General features: G+C 43.8%; 2 protein-coding genes across 5 annotated transcripts in view; both read left to right on the plus strand.

The window, feature by feature from the left end:
- Positions 1-1,100, plus strand: part of PRXL2A (peroxiredoxin like 2A) — a 44,923-nt gene extending 43,823 nt beyond the window's left edge. For all 3 annotated transcript variants that reach the window (XM_032231861.1, XM_032231862.1, XM_032231860.1), the window contains exon 6: positions 688-1,100. In XM_032231861.1, coding sequence (XP_032087752.1) covers positions 688-798 — 111 coding nt within the window. In that variant the 3' untranslated portion in view covers positions 799-1,100. The remainder of the gene's footprint in view (positions 1-687) is intronic.
- Positions 1,101-10,422: 9,322 nt separating this feature from the next.
- The window catches only part of TSPAN14 (tetraspanin 14), a 69,952-nt gene continuing 62,655 nt past the window's right edge, over positions 10,423-17,719 (plus strand). The window contains exon 1 of one of the 2 annotated variants that reach the window (XM_032231967.1): positions 10,423-10,648. The gene's annotated coding sequence lies outside the window, so the exon portion shown is untranslated. The remainder of the gene's footprint in view (positions 10,649-17,719) is intronic. The other variant, XM_032231968.1, reaches the window with a different exon arrangement.

A 17,719-nucleotide genomic window follows, 5' to 3' on the forward strand; every position in this document is an offset into this window, starting at 1 on the left:
CCTCATTCTCTTCTATTTTTCCCGCACACTCTCCCTTCTCTCTTTCTGTGTGTCTATTTCCCCCTTAGTCTTTTCCTCCTCCTCTCTCTTTCTCTACCTCCCTCTTGCTCTTTTTCTCCTTCTGTCTCTCCTTTTTTCTTTCTTTCTCTTCCTATTTTTTCTTTCTCCCTTACATTTTCTCCTTCTCTTTTCCCTCTCCTTCTGCCTCTCTTGCTTTCTTTTTCTCCTTCTGTTTCTCTCCTTTCTTTCTCTTTCTCTTTTTCTCTTCCTCTTGCTGCCTCCTTTCTATCTTCCTTTCTCTTTTTCTCCTTCTCCTCTCTTTTCCCTCTCTCCTTCTCTGTCATTCTCTATCTATTTTTCTCTTTCTCCACGTTTCCATTTATTTTAATTGTTATTTTGGTGATCTTGTCTCTTGTGTGGCAACTAGATTTCTATTTAATTTAGCTGCCCGGAGTCCTGCGGGATTGGGCGGCCTATAAATTTTGCAAATAAATAAATAATTTTATAAAATTTAACATGGATAATGGGAAGTTGACAATATCAATGATTTTAAATTTAAAAATCTCAGTATAAAATTCTTCCTAAGCCCAGAAGGGGATAACTAAATGAATTGTGGAGATGTTAAAGAGTTTTCAGATTGTAGTTTTTGGGGGAAAACCTGTTCCTGAGCTCTGTGCCTTTTTTCAGGGGGTTCTCTTGGAACACCGTGAGAAGGAATTTGGAGACAAAGTCAGCCTTGATGCTGTCCTTGATGCTGTTAAGAAGATCAAAGCGCAACCTTCAGACCATGGAGAATAAAGCACCCTTTCTTTTTTTGTTGCAAATGCTAATGTTGCCACGCAAACGTGGGCCGTATCTCTGCCAGGTTGTCAATTTCTCTCAATACCCTCATCATAAAGTCCAGCTCCTAGTAGTCCTTTCCATCTGCTCTTCAGATACCACTGATTCCTTCTGTTTTTGTTTTACTGGGTCAATGAAAGGCCAGATCTGAAATTTGAAGATCTGACCTAGATCCTTTCCAGTTGGAACAAAACATTAGGGTACATCAGGGTATCAGGGGGATGATGGAAAGCTTAATAAACATTGTTTGGAAGTTTAAATGACGTAGTTCTGGTTATGATTTTTGAAAACCCAGTGTGCAAACTTTCCATGTCTCGAACGCCGTCTAGTGTGGCTGGATAATTTCAGGCCTGAAAGTCAAACTAGACATCTTCTTAAAAATGGTAAGTAGTGATCACCTTGGAGGCCTTTTCAGAATATTATCATTTTTGATAATAACAACATATGGACATATCTTATTGGAGCAGCACCTGGACTCGGCAGAACAAAAGTTTATAAGATGTAACAATTAAGGTGCTGAATGGTGACTGGATAGTCTACCTTCAGCAGTGGAAAGGTGACTTTGGGTCATTTGATTCCAGCTCACAACCTAAATCCAATGGTTCTTATTGTGATCATGAGGAAGGTGGAGCGGAAAGTTCTGTATCATCTCTCTATAGAGCTAAATCAATCCAACGAGCAAAATTAGAAAATATTTCAAACAGCGCTATTTTCTTCAATCAAAATCATTCCCAAGGCTCTCATTCACCAAACAGGGTGAAAAGACAAATTCGTAGACAAATATTGATGTCTTAAGATTACTATCAAGAAAAGGAAGGAAGGAAGGAAAGAGGAAAGGGAAGGGGAAGGAAGGAAGGTAGGAAGGAAAAAGAAGTAGGAAGATACGACGGAAAGAAAGAAGAAAAGAAAAAGGAAGGAAGGAAAGAAAAAATCGGGAGGAAAGAAGAAAGGAAAGATGGAAGAAAGATGAAAAATAGGAAGGAAGGAAAGCCAAAGAAGGAAGGAAGAAAAGAAAGAAAGAAAAGATTGGGAGGAAGGAAGGAAAGCCATTAGTAAATGCATATTTTTACACCCCCTTGTGCACAGTCTATTGGCACCAAGGGGATATTTGGTACAGTGGGAAAGGAACATATTCTTTTACATTTCAGTACGCCTGGTTTAAGCAAATTATCTTGAACATTAAAACAAAAAAGACATAACCCTGGACAACATTGTAAGCCTCTATTTAACAGTAAGTAGTAAGAGTAAGTAGTAAGCCACCCTATTTAACAACATGCATTTATTAAGGTTCTCTTAAGGCTGCATTTCCACAAGTTCAACTAATATATTTACAAACTTTGTTAAAACATTGTTTTAAATAACCACAAAGTCAAATCATGTTCCCCATCAAACGGTTAAATGAAAGTATGTTACTTTCAGTCTGTCAGAAGAAGTCACAAAAATCCCAAGGAATCAATGAATTATTAGAAAACACCACTCAAGCATAGTTCTGCAATACCGCTGGTTATAAACCTCTATTTTTCCAATCCTTCCATTGGGGTTTGTTTGTTTGGTTGTTAAGGACTCTTGTCTGCATGATGGTTAAGGAGATTCATTATGACCAACATAAGAGGGGAGTTCCAAATTCTCCAAAGTTTTTGTCAATGATGGGAGGAAAAACAACAACCATGAAAATGCGTCAGCTGTGTGACGTGTGGTTCAGAAGATGGTCGATTCCAGACTGAGATGATCTGTTACTGTAGGCATTACTGCTATTAAATTGGGTTTACTACTTGGAGCAAAGAAAAGAACTGATCTCCAGAGCTGATACAGAATCCAGGCTTGTAGCACTTGATAGAAATACAAGTTAGGAAATCTCTGGTTAAATCCTTTCCTTCAGGCAGGTCTCTCTTCCCACTGTATTAGTGAGTAATCTGCAGGTGGTGAACTGGATGACGTGTATAGTAAATACCGTAGTATCTACGCTGATCTAGAGAACGTAAAAGAAAATCTCCTTTGAGTCAGCTCAATTTCCAGTCTTACTTATGCCCCTAGTTATGTTTTCAAGCCAATTATTCAAAATAATTACTCATGGTCTATTTTTCAAGATAGATACCTGGCCCACAATGGCAGTGGTGGTTTTTTCATGTTCTTCCAGCCAAAGAACCACAAGGGTAAACTCTGCTTAGGTGTTTGAGATGAGCCCACGTGCTGTTGCCTGCTGTGAGTTTGGCCTCTAGCAACCACAATAATTAGTTGGAACGGACCTGTGAGGTCTTCTAGTCTAATCCCTCTCCTTCTAACTTATGAAAATGAAGACTCTTGAAATGAAGTATTTCAGAAGGAAGCTTTTATTAAGCAGAAGTGAAAACAATAAGTTCAAAGCAACGTCTGAATCCCCTTCGGCAAAGCAAGTAGAATTAAAGCAGTAGAGACCCCTTCCATTAATCAGAATGCAGATTTTAACCAATACACAAGTGTGAAGGTGGTTCCTTTACAAGCTGCCCTGAGAACCGGATAAGCATACATTCCCATGGCTATCTTCCGTTAAACATTAAAGTGAACCATCCCATGTGGCCATCATAAACATCCCCCCCCCCCAAGGTGAGGAGATGTCTGGGTGCTTTGGTGCCGGGAAGCCAATTGTAAAATATCAGTTGTCATAGGCACTGCTAATAAATTGACTCCAAGCCCCCCTTTTCCTAAATGAATGGCAATATCACTTTTAGGGATCTGACATGCTGCCTTTCTTAGAAAAAGGAGAGATCCACCTGTGAAAAGATAGAAACTTGTATGATGAATGGTTTCTCTGTGTCCAGGTGCTTTAGAATTGGCTCTGCTGAAAACAGCCATTTAAGTTTTTCAAATGCAGCTTGCCATTCCATTGTCCAGGTCAAAGGCTACTTCGATTTTGGGTTACCCTCCCCTTTCATTTTTAAAAGCTTAGTGATGAGGAGGGAAATCTGAGCGAAAGTGGGAATAAACTGGTGATAAAAGTTGGCGAATCCCAGAAAGCTTTGTGTCAGGTTTCTGAAAAATGCCCTAATTAAGTCATGAGCCTTGAGCCAAGTTTCAAAAGAAATCCAGTCATTTATTATGCACACCATTTCAGCAATGCCCATTGCAGTCAGATCTGACTTCACTTAAGTTATGGCTGAACCTTGCCCCTGTTTCTCCCCTCTCCTCAGTCTGTATCATAAATCACATTATCCAACAAGGTGCAGCAGCAGGTTGTAAAATTCCACACCTCACAAGCTTGCTATAGTAATTTGAGATCCAACTCTAACCGAAGGTATGCGTGGAATGTGCTCCCCCCCTTTCCTTACCATGGCAACTTGATAACAGACATGGAAATGCTTTATGAATTAACACTTTGTAACTATTTATGTGTGTGTGGTGGTCTCCAACCAGGTACCGCCTGCACTTTTAGAGGGTCCATTTTTACGCCTTGGTATAAAATGCAGTACTCTAATTTTTTTGATGGAATTCACATTCAGAGAGTTTAGCATAAAGTTTGGCGGAGTGGAGTTTGTTTAGAACCGCCTGGGCTAGTTTTATATGTTCTGCTTTGGTCTTGGTATATATCAAAATGTCATCTAAATAAACCAAGATCCCCTTATACAAATGTTCATGTAGCACTTCATTTATTAATTGCCTAAACAGTGCTGAGGCCCCTGTACCCCAAATGGGTGCACTTTGAATTGGTAGCACCCAAGGGGTGTGTGTGTGTTAAACATCATTTCCCACTCGTCCCACTCCTTAATTCTGATGTGGTAGTAAGCCTCCATTAAGTCCAGCTTTGATTCCCCCCCACTTTAGTGAGGTGTGCTAGCATGTTTTTTATAAGGGAGAAAGGTACATGTTCTCCACACTGATTGTTTTTAAATTTCTAAAAATCCACCCAGAGACGTTTTGAGCCATGGGTTGGCATGGTGTAAGCAGCCATTGCTGTTTCTCAGTGCTCTGCCCCCTCAGTTTCTTTATGTAGATTCTCAGCAAAAGTCATATGCATCTGCACTTTTATGGTACCTTGCTTCCAATTAATTTTGGGGTTACATTTTTTCAGCCATGCAAGATCCAAGACTTGCAGCCATTCCATGCCAGATGCCACTATAAATGTAAATATTTATCCATGGCTCCCGATGCCTATCTGTAGAGGCTCAATGGCAAAAGAAGCTGGCTCCCCTCTGCTATTGATCTATCTAGTTGGCAAAAAGCAATGGGCTTTTCAGTTTTCTTACATTAATCCTCAACTTTCCTACCAGGATTGGGTCGATCAAACAGCAGGTGCATCCTGAATTTGGTTCCTCCTGCTGAGAAGCCGGAGTTTCCTTCTCAAAGAGGGGAGGGGTGGAAACTCTATGATCTCCCTGCTCCTCAGGGCTGTCTCCTTCCTGCCCTGGCCAGGTTTTGTAGGTTTCCCCCCCAATGGGCGCTCTGGTTTCCTAGCCAGTGCTTGAGAACGGCATTCTGCAGCTCGATGCCCCTCCTTTCCACATTTGAAACAGGTTGAGGGTTTCGGAGAAGATGCCGTTTGCGGATTGAAAGGCTCTTGCTTCCATTGAGGTGTGGATTTCTTCCACGCTCATCCCACTCAGTACTGGTTTCTAGCCATATTGATCTCAGTCTCTTCAACGGAGAGACCATTCATGTAGGTGGTTTGGTGCACCTCAGGCAACACAGGCATTGTAGATGTTATCATTCAGTCCATCCTTGAAACAGCTTACCAGGATATCCTCTGGGCAGTTCACATTACACGCCAGGTCTTGGAATTCTTCAGTATACTCTGCCATCCCTGCTTCACAATTTTAATGTGGTCGTGTGCTTTGCGATCTGTGAAGCGGTCCTCAAAACGTCATCGCAGGGCCATCATGAAATGGTTGAAGTCCCGCAGTTTTGACGCATCAGCATTATGTAAGGTCACCATCTATCTGGCAGTGGCTCCTTCCAGGGCTAGGGTAACAATCGCACTCGAGATCCTTGGGTTTGAAAATCACACCCGTACTCTTGCATGTAGATGAGCACATGTGTCACAAAGAATCCCAATTGTTGCGGACCTCCATCAAACTTCACCCCAAGGGAAGGAGTTTTTCTTTTCAGTTGTGGGGCTCGGGGTTGCTTGGGAATGGGTCCCAGTGTGTGTGCCGTTTAGGGAAGGGTTTGCTCTGCCCCCTGCTGCTGCTGCTGTGCCATCCGCTTGATCAGTGAGCCTAGAGGAGGGTGGGCCCCCTGGCTTTATCTGCAGCTGCTGCCAGAATGGCAGCTTTTCTGCTGCCATTCTGGTCCCCCACCCCCCGGATTTTGGGATTTTCCAGAATCCCCACCACCAACCGCATTATATGTTTCTTCAGACAATCCTCTCTCAGCAATACTTTGTTTAGTTCCTCCTGGTCAGAGGCGGCTGCTAGCTCCAATTTCTACCCCCGTTTTTGGTTACCGTGGGTGAGGGTGATTCCTCCTGTCCCAGCTGTCTTTCTTCCCAATGCCAATCAAACAGCGGGGCTTTTTGGGGTCCTCCAAAGTTACCTCATCCTCTCCAACAGGGTACAAGCCTCTGGTTAGGGGGGCGGGTTGATGTCTCCCTCCAACATTCAGCTTCCCCCTGCTCACTGTTTTGCTCTGACATGGTTTGCAGGGTCTCCTTGGTAGAGAGAAGATTGCTTCTCTGGGTTGACCATTTTGCAGACTTTGCTTTCTGTAAGGATTGCTCTCCTTCTAACTTAAGAAAGTGAAGACTCTTGAAGCGAAGTATTTCAAAAGGAAGCTTTTATTAAGCCAAAGTGAAAACATTAAGCTCAAAGCAACGTCTGAATCCCCTTCGGCAAGGCAAGTAGAATTAAAGCAGTAGAGACCCCTCCCATTAGTCAGAATGCAGATTTTAGCCAATAAACAAGTATTGTGTAAACCGTCCCACCTGAGGCAGCTAAGAATATTTAATATCTATTTCTGAAAATATTAGATTACATCAGATCGAGATTAAAAATGACAAGGTATGCATTTGAAAGAGAATAAAGTGTTGGAAGCCTTTCTTTTGTGGGTGGATGTCTCAACATCATGTTCTGTCTTGAATGAAAAGATGTAACAATTAAATACTCCCTAAAGTTGCAATCCAGTTTCGGGATTACATCCATGTACTTTTTTCCTCTTTTTTTAAACTTTCTGTCCCTGCGGCTATTTCTGTCATTTAATGGGTCTAAGTATTAGCCAGGTCTTTTATGCTCAGTTTTTTCAAATTAGCAAAACAGAGGCGTTTAAATTATTATTACTGACTAGTGACATACTTCTTATTTAGGTGCTATTTCTAGCATTTTGTTGGATTTCAGGCAGACTTCTGTCAGGAGCTATGGAATGGCATTAAGTGTGATACAGGTAGTCCTTGACTACTGACTAATGGCTTAGCGACTGCGGGAAGTCTTAGAAAGAGCACAGGGAAGAGCAACTAAGATTGTCAGGGGTCTGGAGGCTAAACCATATGATTTTTTAAAAACCAATAATTTATTTTCCCTCAATGATTCAGGGAACTAGGTATGTCTACTTGAGATGAGGGAGTCATCTTATTCTTCAAAACACCAGAAGGGCGGAGGAGGAAGGTGGAAGTTCATTAAAGAGAAATCCAACCTAGAATTAAGGAGAAATTTCCTGACCATGGGAACAATCAATCAGTGGAACAACTTGACTCCTGAAGTTGTGGCTTGCTCCATCCCTGCAGGTTTTCAAGAAGAGATTGGACAGGGTGGAATAGGATCTCCTCCTTGGGTAGAAGGTTGGGCAATGTCCCTTCCAACTCTATTATTGTTAGAAATTGTAATTAGTTCCTGAAGCCAAGAGCTGAAGTCTTCATTTAGGTCCGCTGTTTACGTGGGAGAATTGGTTTAAAATGATTGCCTATAAAAGGAAAGCTGTCAGCCAGACTGTTTTGCTGGTGTTACTTTTGACTTATAATAAAGAGCTTTACTTGAAGAACATTCAATGTGGTTTCATTCAACCCTAGATCTAACAGTTATTCTGTTCTATTATTCTTTCTATGATCATGTGTATCCATCTAATCAAGCTCAAAGGAAGTCAGGAATGGTGTAGGACAGAGATGGCTAACCTTTTTGTTGTCACATGCCAAAAATGCGCACACACACGACAGCTCCCACATGCACGCCTGCACCAATAATGCAATGCACGTGCAACGCACACCCCACCTCCTGAACGTGCATGCATGACCCTCTGTGCTCCCCTCCACGGATGCCCCCAGTCCTGCCAGCACCCTATTTTGGTCCTAGTAGGCTTCTCCGCAGCTTCCTGGGACCAAAAATGGGCTGCCTGTGTGTGCAGCACACACACCTTGCACTCCCCCACCCCAGCGCATGCATGGCAGAGACCCAAAAATCAGATGCCTGGTGGGAGGCGCATGTGCAGTGGAGCTGAGCTGGGGCAACAGCTCACGTGCTTGCAGTGAGGGCTCTGCGTGCCACAGGTTCGCCATCATGGGTGTAGGATCTACCACAGGTAGAGGGGTTGGACTAGAAGACCTCCAACCTTATTCTATATCCTGTGAAATGAATCAATTTCCTGGCATGCGTCTTTGTTACAGGTCAGTTAGATTGTTTCAGAATACATGGAATTTCCACCTTAATTTTAGTCTTTTAAGTTTGCAATAATAAATAATAACAAATAAATAAGTAACAATAGTGTCATTGATGCCTTTTTGAATTCTCACTCCTTTTAGCAAGTATGAATGAAAAGTCAACTCAGGAACTGAAAACTATTCCACCAATTGATGGATTAAAATATGGATATCCTTAGCAGTATTTAGAAAAACTTATTTATCCTACTTACAAAAGTTGTTGCTAATTTTGTTACAATAGTGCCCTCTGCTGGTCAGCCCAAAGAATTTTCATTTATTTTTCTATCCTGTTCTAGCTTAGTTAAAAGTATTAATACAGTGTGTGTGTATATATACTTAATAATAGAATAGAGCATGTTCAGCAAAACAATCAGCAAACAAGCAGTGAGGGTGCAGAGAATTAAACCTGGCTCTGCTTTTTATTTCCAATCTACTTTACTTTTCATTCATTGCCTTCCAGATGTTAACTTTCCACCACTGCACAACTTACAGCTGGAAAATTCTCAAGATGCAGTGGAGAAGTGACAGATGGACACAGGGTGAAGGAAGTCTCCTCCCCCCGCAACTGCTTTTTAATTGCACAGCTAACTTCCACTAATACACTGAAATAATGAATTGCAGATGGAAAAGATAATAATGAGACACTTGGCTTGGTTCCTCTGGGCTGAAGAACAGCCAAAGATGGACAGGCAAGGTCAGAATAGTTAAAGCAATTAATTTTCCAGGAGTAATGTTGTTTTGGTCCACAAGCTTGGAATTGAGGAAAAGCAAAAGGAAGGAGGAGCTAATAAAGATTATTTGTAACTCAAGGGTCCCTGGTGTTGTTTTCTTGCAGATGTTTTGTGACCCACCCAAGTAACATCATCAGTGCTAGAAGAGAGAAGGGTCTGTGGAGGAGGAGGGAGGAGGTCCTTGATGCTCTGGTTGTTTTCTTGCAGACATTTCATTACCCAACCAACTAACATCATCTGTGCTAGAAAAAGAAGGCGCCTTCACATGGTGGATTGAAGGTGGCTCTTAAGAGTTAATGACAATGAGAGTTGGTCAATCCGTGATGGATCCCAATAAGGATGGTTACCCCTTGAGATGATGTCCAGTCACCAAACTCCCATATTTTGGGAAGTGGATAATGGACTACAAAGAGAAAATATGGTTTTAGGCCTTGAAAGCCACCCAAAAGAAAGGGTGAAAGATGGAGAGCTTAAGGATTATTAGAATATCCCTGGAAATACTATCACCTTATTGGAGGTCATAGGCTGCTTGTAGTGATTCTTGGCAAAGCTGAGATGGAGGTGGAACATCCACTTTTCTGGATGTTGATTTCTCAGTAGCTGTGAAATCAAGGGATCTTGTGCCCATGGCATTAACTGCAGTTGAAAGAAACAGTTTGGTCCAGTGGCTGAGGCATGGATGCCAGCTGGGTGATTTTGGGCCAATCACCAGGAGATGGCAGAGTTCTAATCTCTCCTTAGATATGAAAGCCACTGGGTAGTCACTCCCTCTCAACCCGACTCAACTCATAGGGTTGTTGTAGGGAAAATAAGCTGAACAAAGAGCACTAGATGTATTATGTTCCAGCAGGGGGCTGGGCTAGAAGACCTCAAAGGTCCCTTTCTCTTCCCTTCCTGTCTCCTTCCCCTACCCTACCCTATTCTAACAAAAACATTCTAAAAATATTTATTACCTATTTCTTGCCAGCCCATTTAAAGAGAGGGAAGGGTTGCCCCCCCCCCCCCCTTAACAGGCTAGCAAAGAGGTTGGCCTTTCCTGGTGGCCTCCTCTCCAAGCCCTCCTTGGCCCAGCTTCCCCGCAGCCCACAACGCTTCCTGGTTTTTTTTGGGGGGGGGCGCAAGGGGCATCCCAATGCGGCAGCCGCGATGTTCCCGGACGGAGCAATTCCTGGGTTTGTCTTTGCGAGCTCCGAAGCGAGCGCTCCTCCGCGACGGAGGCAGGCAGGCAGGCAAGCAGGCGGGGCGGGCGCTGGGGCGGCTCGGCCACCGGGCGTGGCCAAAGCGGTCCCCGAGAGGCTTGTTTGCTCGGCCAGCAGGGCGGAGGCGGCGGGGCGGACCCCCGTTTCCCGGCGGCTTTCGTGCTCTCCCCCTGACCCGGCGAGGAAGAGGAGCCGATGGGACCCCGTTGGCGCCGGCCACAAGCTTGAAAAAGCCGAGCCAACTTGGCGCAAAGTTCCCCAGTTTTCCCCAGGCTGCTCCAGCGGTAAGGCGGGGGTCTTTCTGCCCTCTTTCTGATGGGGTGGGGGTCCTTCCTTCCTCTGTAAACCCTTCGCTTTAAGGCCGAACCCACCTCTTCGGGGTGGGGTGGGCGAGAGGTTTCCTTTGTTCCTCCCAATGGCGCGATGGAGGGGGTGGGTGGGTGGGGGGTCCCCGGCCTTGTTCTCCACCCCCACCCTCCCTTCCAAGCCGTGACTTCGAGGCCCAGGTGGCCCCGCCCGTCGCCCGCAGGAAACGATCCGCTCTTCTGAAGGGCGGCGGCGGTTCGGAGAACACCTGGAAGCTGCCGTTTGGGACCTGGGAACCGCGCTCCGTTTCGGACTCGTTTCGAACGGCGGTTCGGGTTTGGGAGGGCCGGTTCCGAATGGTTGCGGGCTCTGGCTTCTCTCGCTTTTCGTTCCGCTCCCCGCCCTCCTTTACCTTCAACAAATCTGAAACTTCCTCTTCCTGGATGCTGCTGGTTGAATCTCTTTGTTGAATGTGGGGCTTTGTTGAATGTGGGGAAACGGAATCCTGCTCCCCCCATCCCCCTTCAAAGGTTTTCCCATTTCCTGAGTTTCGTCGAAACTTTGACCTGCCTGGTCTTGACTCTTTAGTCACCCGTTGGGATTCCCAAGCAATTTTTGGAGAAGAGTTGGGCTCCTTGTTCTGGCAAAGATCTAGATAGAAGGGATCAGGTCAAGGGTGCCTTCTGGCTTCTTCCTCTGTCTTTTCCTCTGAAATCCATGAGGATCTCTGCTCCCTTAAACAGCCCCCCTCCCCCAAGAGTAATCGTGAGATTTGGGCTGGGCTGAGCCAGGAGCCTCACTGGTAGGGAATTCTGGAACTGGAGTAAATAACTCAAACAAAAAGCCATTTTTTTTTGTTCAGGTCCCAATCAGTTATACGTATTAATTCCAAAAATCCACTCAATATTTCCATTGCAGTCGCATGAGTAAGTTTAGTAGGAGTGGGGGAAACAGAATGATTTCTCAGCTTGCACCCCTTAATAGTGGAAAAACTTTGAGGTACCATGGGTCCTCTGCAGAAGTGGAATGATTACATTTAAGCTGAATTTGATTTGGTTCTGCCACTGATTGACAGGGAGGGAAACCCCAGAGGGGTAGACAGCCTTGATTGGGTCCTGGTGGTGGAAAGGTTTGTGCTGGCAGTCCTCAACTTACAACTGCAGTTGGTAAGCGACCCAGTTGTTAAATGAGCTTTGCTTCATCTTACGGCCTTTCTTGCTTCAGTTGTTAAGTGACTCTATGCAACTGTTCAGTTAATCACGCCGTTGTTAAGTGAATCTGGCTTCCCCCCACAGACTTTGCTTGTCAGAAGGTTGCAAGAGGAGATCACATGAAATGCCCCCCCCAATACACTGGATTAATCATAAATATGAATCAGTTGCTGAGCATTTGAATTTTAATGACGTGATCGTGGGGCAACTGCAGCTATCAAAAGTGTGAAAAATGGTCATAAGTCATTTTCTTTCTAGTGCCTTTGTAACATTGGTCACTAAATGAACTGTTGTAAGTTGAGGAATCCCTGTATTTTGCAATACAACTTACAATGGTCAGGGTGGAAAGACCTACAATTTGAAGTTCAGCTGCCTTTTGTTGAAATCAGTGCAATTAGAATTATTACAACTTCAGGTCACTTGGGTTGAGATCCCTTAATCCAACTTCTCTGGGTGGCTGAATTAGCTTGGATGGGATCCTATCAGCTAAAGTATTGTGTAGATGCTGCTTGAGGGTTTTCCCCCCTCACACCCTGGATAAAGGGGTTTTGTGAACATATGTTCATATATGTTTAATGGACTGATTGCTATCTGTCAGAAATGGTGTAGAGTCTCCTGCTTGGGCAGAGGTGGGGTTGGACTGGATGACCTACAATATCCCTTCCAACTCTGTTCTGTAAAAAAAAAAGAAGCGTGGACAGCCACTTTGTCTGAAATGGTATAGGGCCTCCTGCTTGAGCAGAGGGTTGGACTAGATCAAGGGGTCACCAGCTTTCGGACCTCAGGGACTACTGAATTCATAATTTTAAACCCAGCAGATCACCAATATGGATTTTTTAAAAAGATAAATAGTATTTAGTGCAATATAAAAGTGCAAATAATTTTTCTGTTGACCACCAGAATTTTCTTGCGGGCCATTGGTGGTCCATGGACCACCAGTTGGTGACCGCTGGACTAGATGACCTACAAGGTCCCTTCCAACTCTGTTAAATAACATATGGAATAATGCTCCCCTTGAGTTGGTTTAAAAGCACCTTGAATTTATCTTGAGGTTTGGGACTGATTATGCAGCCTTGGCATCACAAGATTTTGCATCTCCTTGTCGATACAAAGAGGTCTCATGTACCACAGTGTTCTTCCAAATGTGGAAACGTTGAGACGTGTGTACTTCAACATCCAGATTTGGCTAGGGAATTCCTGGAGTTGAAGTCTGTACATCTCAAACTTGCCAACTTTGAAACAAATATTGATGTAGGGCCCTAATAACGCTTCTAGATAATCATAATCTTTGTTGTGGGCATTGTTGGAGAAGAAACAGCCTTTCACAGCTCTGAGTATCATCTTGTTTATACAGGAGTTTGTGAAATAATAGCAGCATTGTCCGGCATAGAGGAGAATTGGAATTTTGCGTTGTGCTAGGTTAGGAAGACACAGATCAGGGTTCTGTAAGAGATCGATCAGGGGGTTGATATAGAAGTTAAAAAGGGAGGGATATACAGGATATCGCAACTAAAGAATTTCTTGAGCCGAGCTTAACTCCAGGAAATTTCATGGGCTGCCATTACCTACCTCTTGAGAATACTATTGAACTGATTTGCTGTGATTTTTAAAAAAGGATTTCTTCCCCCAACTTTCCAGGTTAACCATGGATCAGAGCTCTGTTGATGGTCTCCCATCAATGCACAAACTAGGCCTGGGACTTTGCTTGGTTTTCCAGCCCAGAGGACTTTGAACAGGTGCCGCCAGCTGCAAAGACTTTGAAAGTTGTGATAACATATCAAGATATTACCTAAATTCTTTTTGTGGCGTTTTTTTATGGTGCGAAGAGACATCGAATAGTCTAGGACAGTGGGTCTCACCCTTCCTAATGCCGCGACCCTTTAATACAGTTCCTCATGTTGTGGTGACCTCCAACCATAAAATTATTTTATATTTTCCATATTTTTTTGAAAATAGGCGACCCCTGTGAAAGGGTAGTTCGACCCCCAAAGGAGTCACGACCCACAGGTTGAGAACCTCTGATCTACGTTGTCGAGTGATTTGAGTACGCCGGAAAACAGGAATGGGAAATTTATTTTCAGCTGAGCCCCTGATACCAAATGTGTTAAATCTAGGTTGTCTGAATTCTCTGACCATTCTCGTTGTTGGTTGTTGAGTCCAAATTCAAACTGCTCAAAAAAAGTGGTTCAACCCTATCTAACGTTGACCACTTCAGGTTCGCCTGGTGCACCAGTTGCGTCCCTACCTGAACCGGGAGGCTCTCACAACAGTCACTTGTGCCCTTGTGACCTCTAGGCTGGAGTACTGCAATGTGCTCTACATGGGGCTGCCCTTGAAGAGCACTCGGCGACTTCAGCTGGTCCAGAATGCAGCCGCGCGAGCGATCATGGGTGCACCTCGTTTCACCCACGTAACACCTATCCTTCGCGAGCTGCACTGGCTGCCTGTTGATCTCCGGGTGCGCTTCAAGGTGCTAGTTGTCACCTACAAAGCCCTTCATGGTATTGGATCTGGGTACTTGAGAGACCGCCTACTGCCAATTACCTCCACTAGGCCAATAAGATCCCATAGATTAGGCCTCCTCCGAATTCCATCAGCCGGTCAATGTCGACTGGCAACTACCCGGAGGAGAGCCTTCTCGGTGGCTGCTCCGACCCTCTGGAACAATCTCCCCGTGGAGATTCGTACCCTCACCACCCCCCAGACCTTCCGCGTAGCCCTTAAAACCTGGCTGTCCCAACAGGCCTGGGGCTGAAGACTTCAACCCCACCCGAATAGTATGACTGTTGCATTTTTTAACTAACATGTTTTGTCCTTCCCTCCCCCCCCCCGAATTGTGAGCCGCCCTGAGTCCCCTCAGGAAAAAGGGCGGCATACAAATAAAGTATACAATACAATACAATACAATACTTCACCCACCAATAGCAGGTTTGAAGATGTTCCCATGTTTACAATGAGAACCCAACATACAGAAAGATAATTATTGTTTGATGTGCTAATTTTGTGCAGGTGTACAGGGGCTCTGCAATTTGCATGCTGTTGCTAAGGCGGGCTTGGCTTGATAACATGAAGTTTCAATCAAGAGATTTGAAAGTTTGTCTCCATCAACATTTTTAAAGGCAGAGTGAGCGCATTTATGGCTGGAGCTAACCTTTTAATGCATAATTCAGCTCTTTTTTCCTCTTTTCCTGAGATAAATATAGGTTTCATTTCGTGGCATTGTAAAGCCTTGATTCATTTTTTTCCCCAGGCTAATTTTCCCCAAAGGTGTCTCTTTTGCAGCAGCCTGCTTTGCTAGTTTTCTCAGTAACTCTTAAAATAAATGCAGGGGGAGGGTGTGCATAGTTCATATCTCAAAATCTGCCAGAAGGCAGCCTCCCTCCTTGATTCTAGTTTCACTTTCTGCTCCATTGTTTGGCCTCCAGATTTGCCTCTAAAACCCTTCTTCCACGCCATGCAATTTCCCTTAGTAGAGTTAGCAAGAAGGTGACAATTCATTTGGGGGAAATTTCCTGATGATTTGCCCCATTCAGGTGCTAACTGGCTTCTTGGCTCAACCTTGGTTGATTTTGATTAGGTGGCATCAAATCATAGCTGATAGCAATAGCACTTAGACTTATATATCGCTTCACAGTGCTTTTACAGCCTTCTCTAAGCGGTATACAGAGTCAGCATCTTGCCCCCAACAATCTTGGCCCTCATTTTACCCACCTCGGAAGGATGGAAGACTGAGTCAACCTTGAGACTGGTGGTATTTGAACTGCCAAATTGCAGGCAGCCAACAGTCAGCAGAAGTACCTGCAGTACTGCACTCTAACCACTGCGCCACCATGAAGATAGATTTTCTCCATGAAGATCCATTCCTAATGTGGCGTTTCAGATCTTCTAAAGGTTGCTCCCATCACCATCATAGCGGACAGTATGGACCTTGCTGTTGGTTGTCTTCTCCTCCTGTTTCCTCCCACCTTTTCCAAGCATCAGAACTTTCTTCAGAGAACTGAGTCTTCGCATTGGGTGTCCAAAGTAGGATAATTAGAGTCTGGTCGATGATTAATGCCTTGAGTGAAAACTCTGGCTTGGTTTGTTCAATGACCTATTTCCTTGTTTTCTTGACTGTCCAAGATATAGGAAGTCCTCAGTTAACAATAGCTCATTTAGCGAACATTTGAAGTTGCAACATCACTGGAAAAAAAGGTGACTTATGAGCATTGCAAACATCCTCATGGTCATGTGATCAAAATTCAGAAACTTGGCAAGTGACTCACATTTAAGAAGGTAGCAGTGCAGTTGTTTCAGTTTCTGAGAGGAGAGGCTGGTTGTTACTCCTTTTAGATTTCATTTTGTTTTATTAATCAAGACTGAAAGCTACAAGAAGGGTTGTCCTCAGAAGCATCTTCTAGAGCGCCAGTTTGCTCTCGTCTAGTTGTAAACCCACCAGGCTACAAAGTGGGAGACAGTGAGTTCTAGTCCAGGTTAGGCATGAAAGCCAGCTGGGTGACTTTGGGCCAGTCATTCTCTCTCAGCCCTCCACATAGGGTGGTTGTTATGGGGAAAATAGGAGGAGGAAGTCATGTTCACCACCTTGTGTCATTTGTCAAAATAATAAAAAACGGGATCCCAATAAATACAATTGAATCCATCGATTAGACAGGCAAGAACCAGCTTAAACTGAAATGTGTCTAATATACTTTTGCAAGTTTGTCACAGGATTTCTAACTTTGGCGGGGAACAATCGTTTTATTGGCGTCTGCTCATAAAAAAGTCAAATCCACCCAGGATTCTTTCAGAGATATTCAGATAGCTCGAGTATGAGTGATTCACTTGGTTAATTGGTTTGAAAGTGATGGAGAAAGAACGGTGTGCATTGAAATTTCTGCCCCCTCTTCATATATAATCACTTTTGTTTCTAGTTGGAAACAGTTTCTGGACTTTGGAATTGAGGTGGAAAAAAATTGAAACTTTGGGATTTTGCCAATTAGATAGGTTTATTGTTATAGAAATGGCTAGCATACATTATTATACAAAAGTAAGAAATAGCTAGTATGTATTATGATGCAAAAGTGAGTGGTTAGTATATATTATTATGCAAAATGTTGAGGTTTTGCCCAAAGGAGTTGGAAGTTAATGCTTCTCCCCTTAATCCCTTCTACCCTACACTTTTCTCTCTTCCCCTTCCCTTATTTTACCCTAATTTTTTTCTTTGCATTTTTGTATTTTATACTTAGAGCTTGATAAATGAATAAAAACACATTTCAAATAAAAAAATGCAGTCAAAAAACAACCCAAACAGTACTGGAGAAGGAAATTGATAGGAAATAATGTAGTTAGCTATGAAATTTTGACAAGAATATAACCAAAGGGCGAACACTTGGATGATGAATTTCATGGGATAAGCCTGGCCATTCCTGCCTCTAAAGAGTTACCGTATTTTTCAGAGTATAAGACACACCAAGATTTTGAAGAGGTAAATTAAAAAAAAAAGTTTTTGCACTCTGCAGACCTCCCAAACCCTCTGCAGGTCTCATTTTTTTGTGAAAAAAGGGGCATGCAGAGAGTTTGAGAGGCTTGTAAAGTGCTCCTGGAGGCTGGGGGGGGGGGGGGGCAAAAAACTGCCCTTGTTTCATGAAAATGCCCCTGTTTTTTGCCAAAAAAGGGCATGCATAGCCTTTAGGAAGATTGTAGAGTGCTCTTGGGAACTGGGGGGGGGGGGGAAGTGAGGAAAAAGTGGCCTGTTTTTTGCTCGTGTTTGTCCTCCCCAGCCCCCAGGAGCACTTTGCAGGCCTCCTAAACTTCTGCACATCCATTTTTGTGAAGGGGGCGGGGTTTCAGAAGGCAAAA

The sequence above is a fragment of the Thamnophis elegans genome, chromosome 15, assembly GCF_009769535.1.
Source record: "Thamnophis elegans isolate rThaEle1 chromosome 15, rThaEle1.pri, whole genome shotgun sequence".
In the NCBI taxonomy this organism is placed as follows: Eukaryota; Metazoa; Chordata; class Lepidosauria; order Squamata; family Colubridae; genus Thamnophis; species Thamnophis elegans.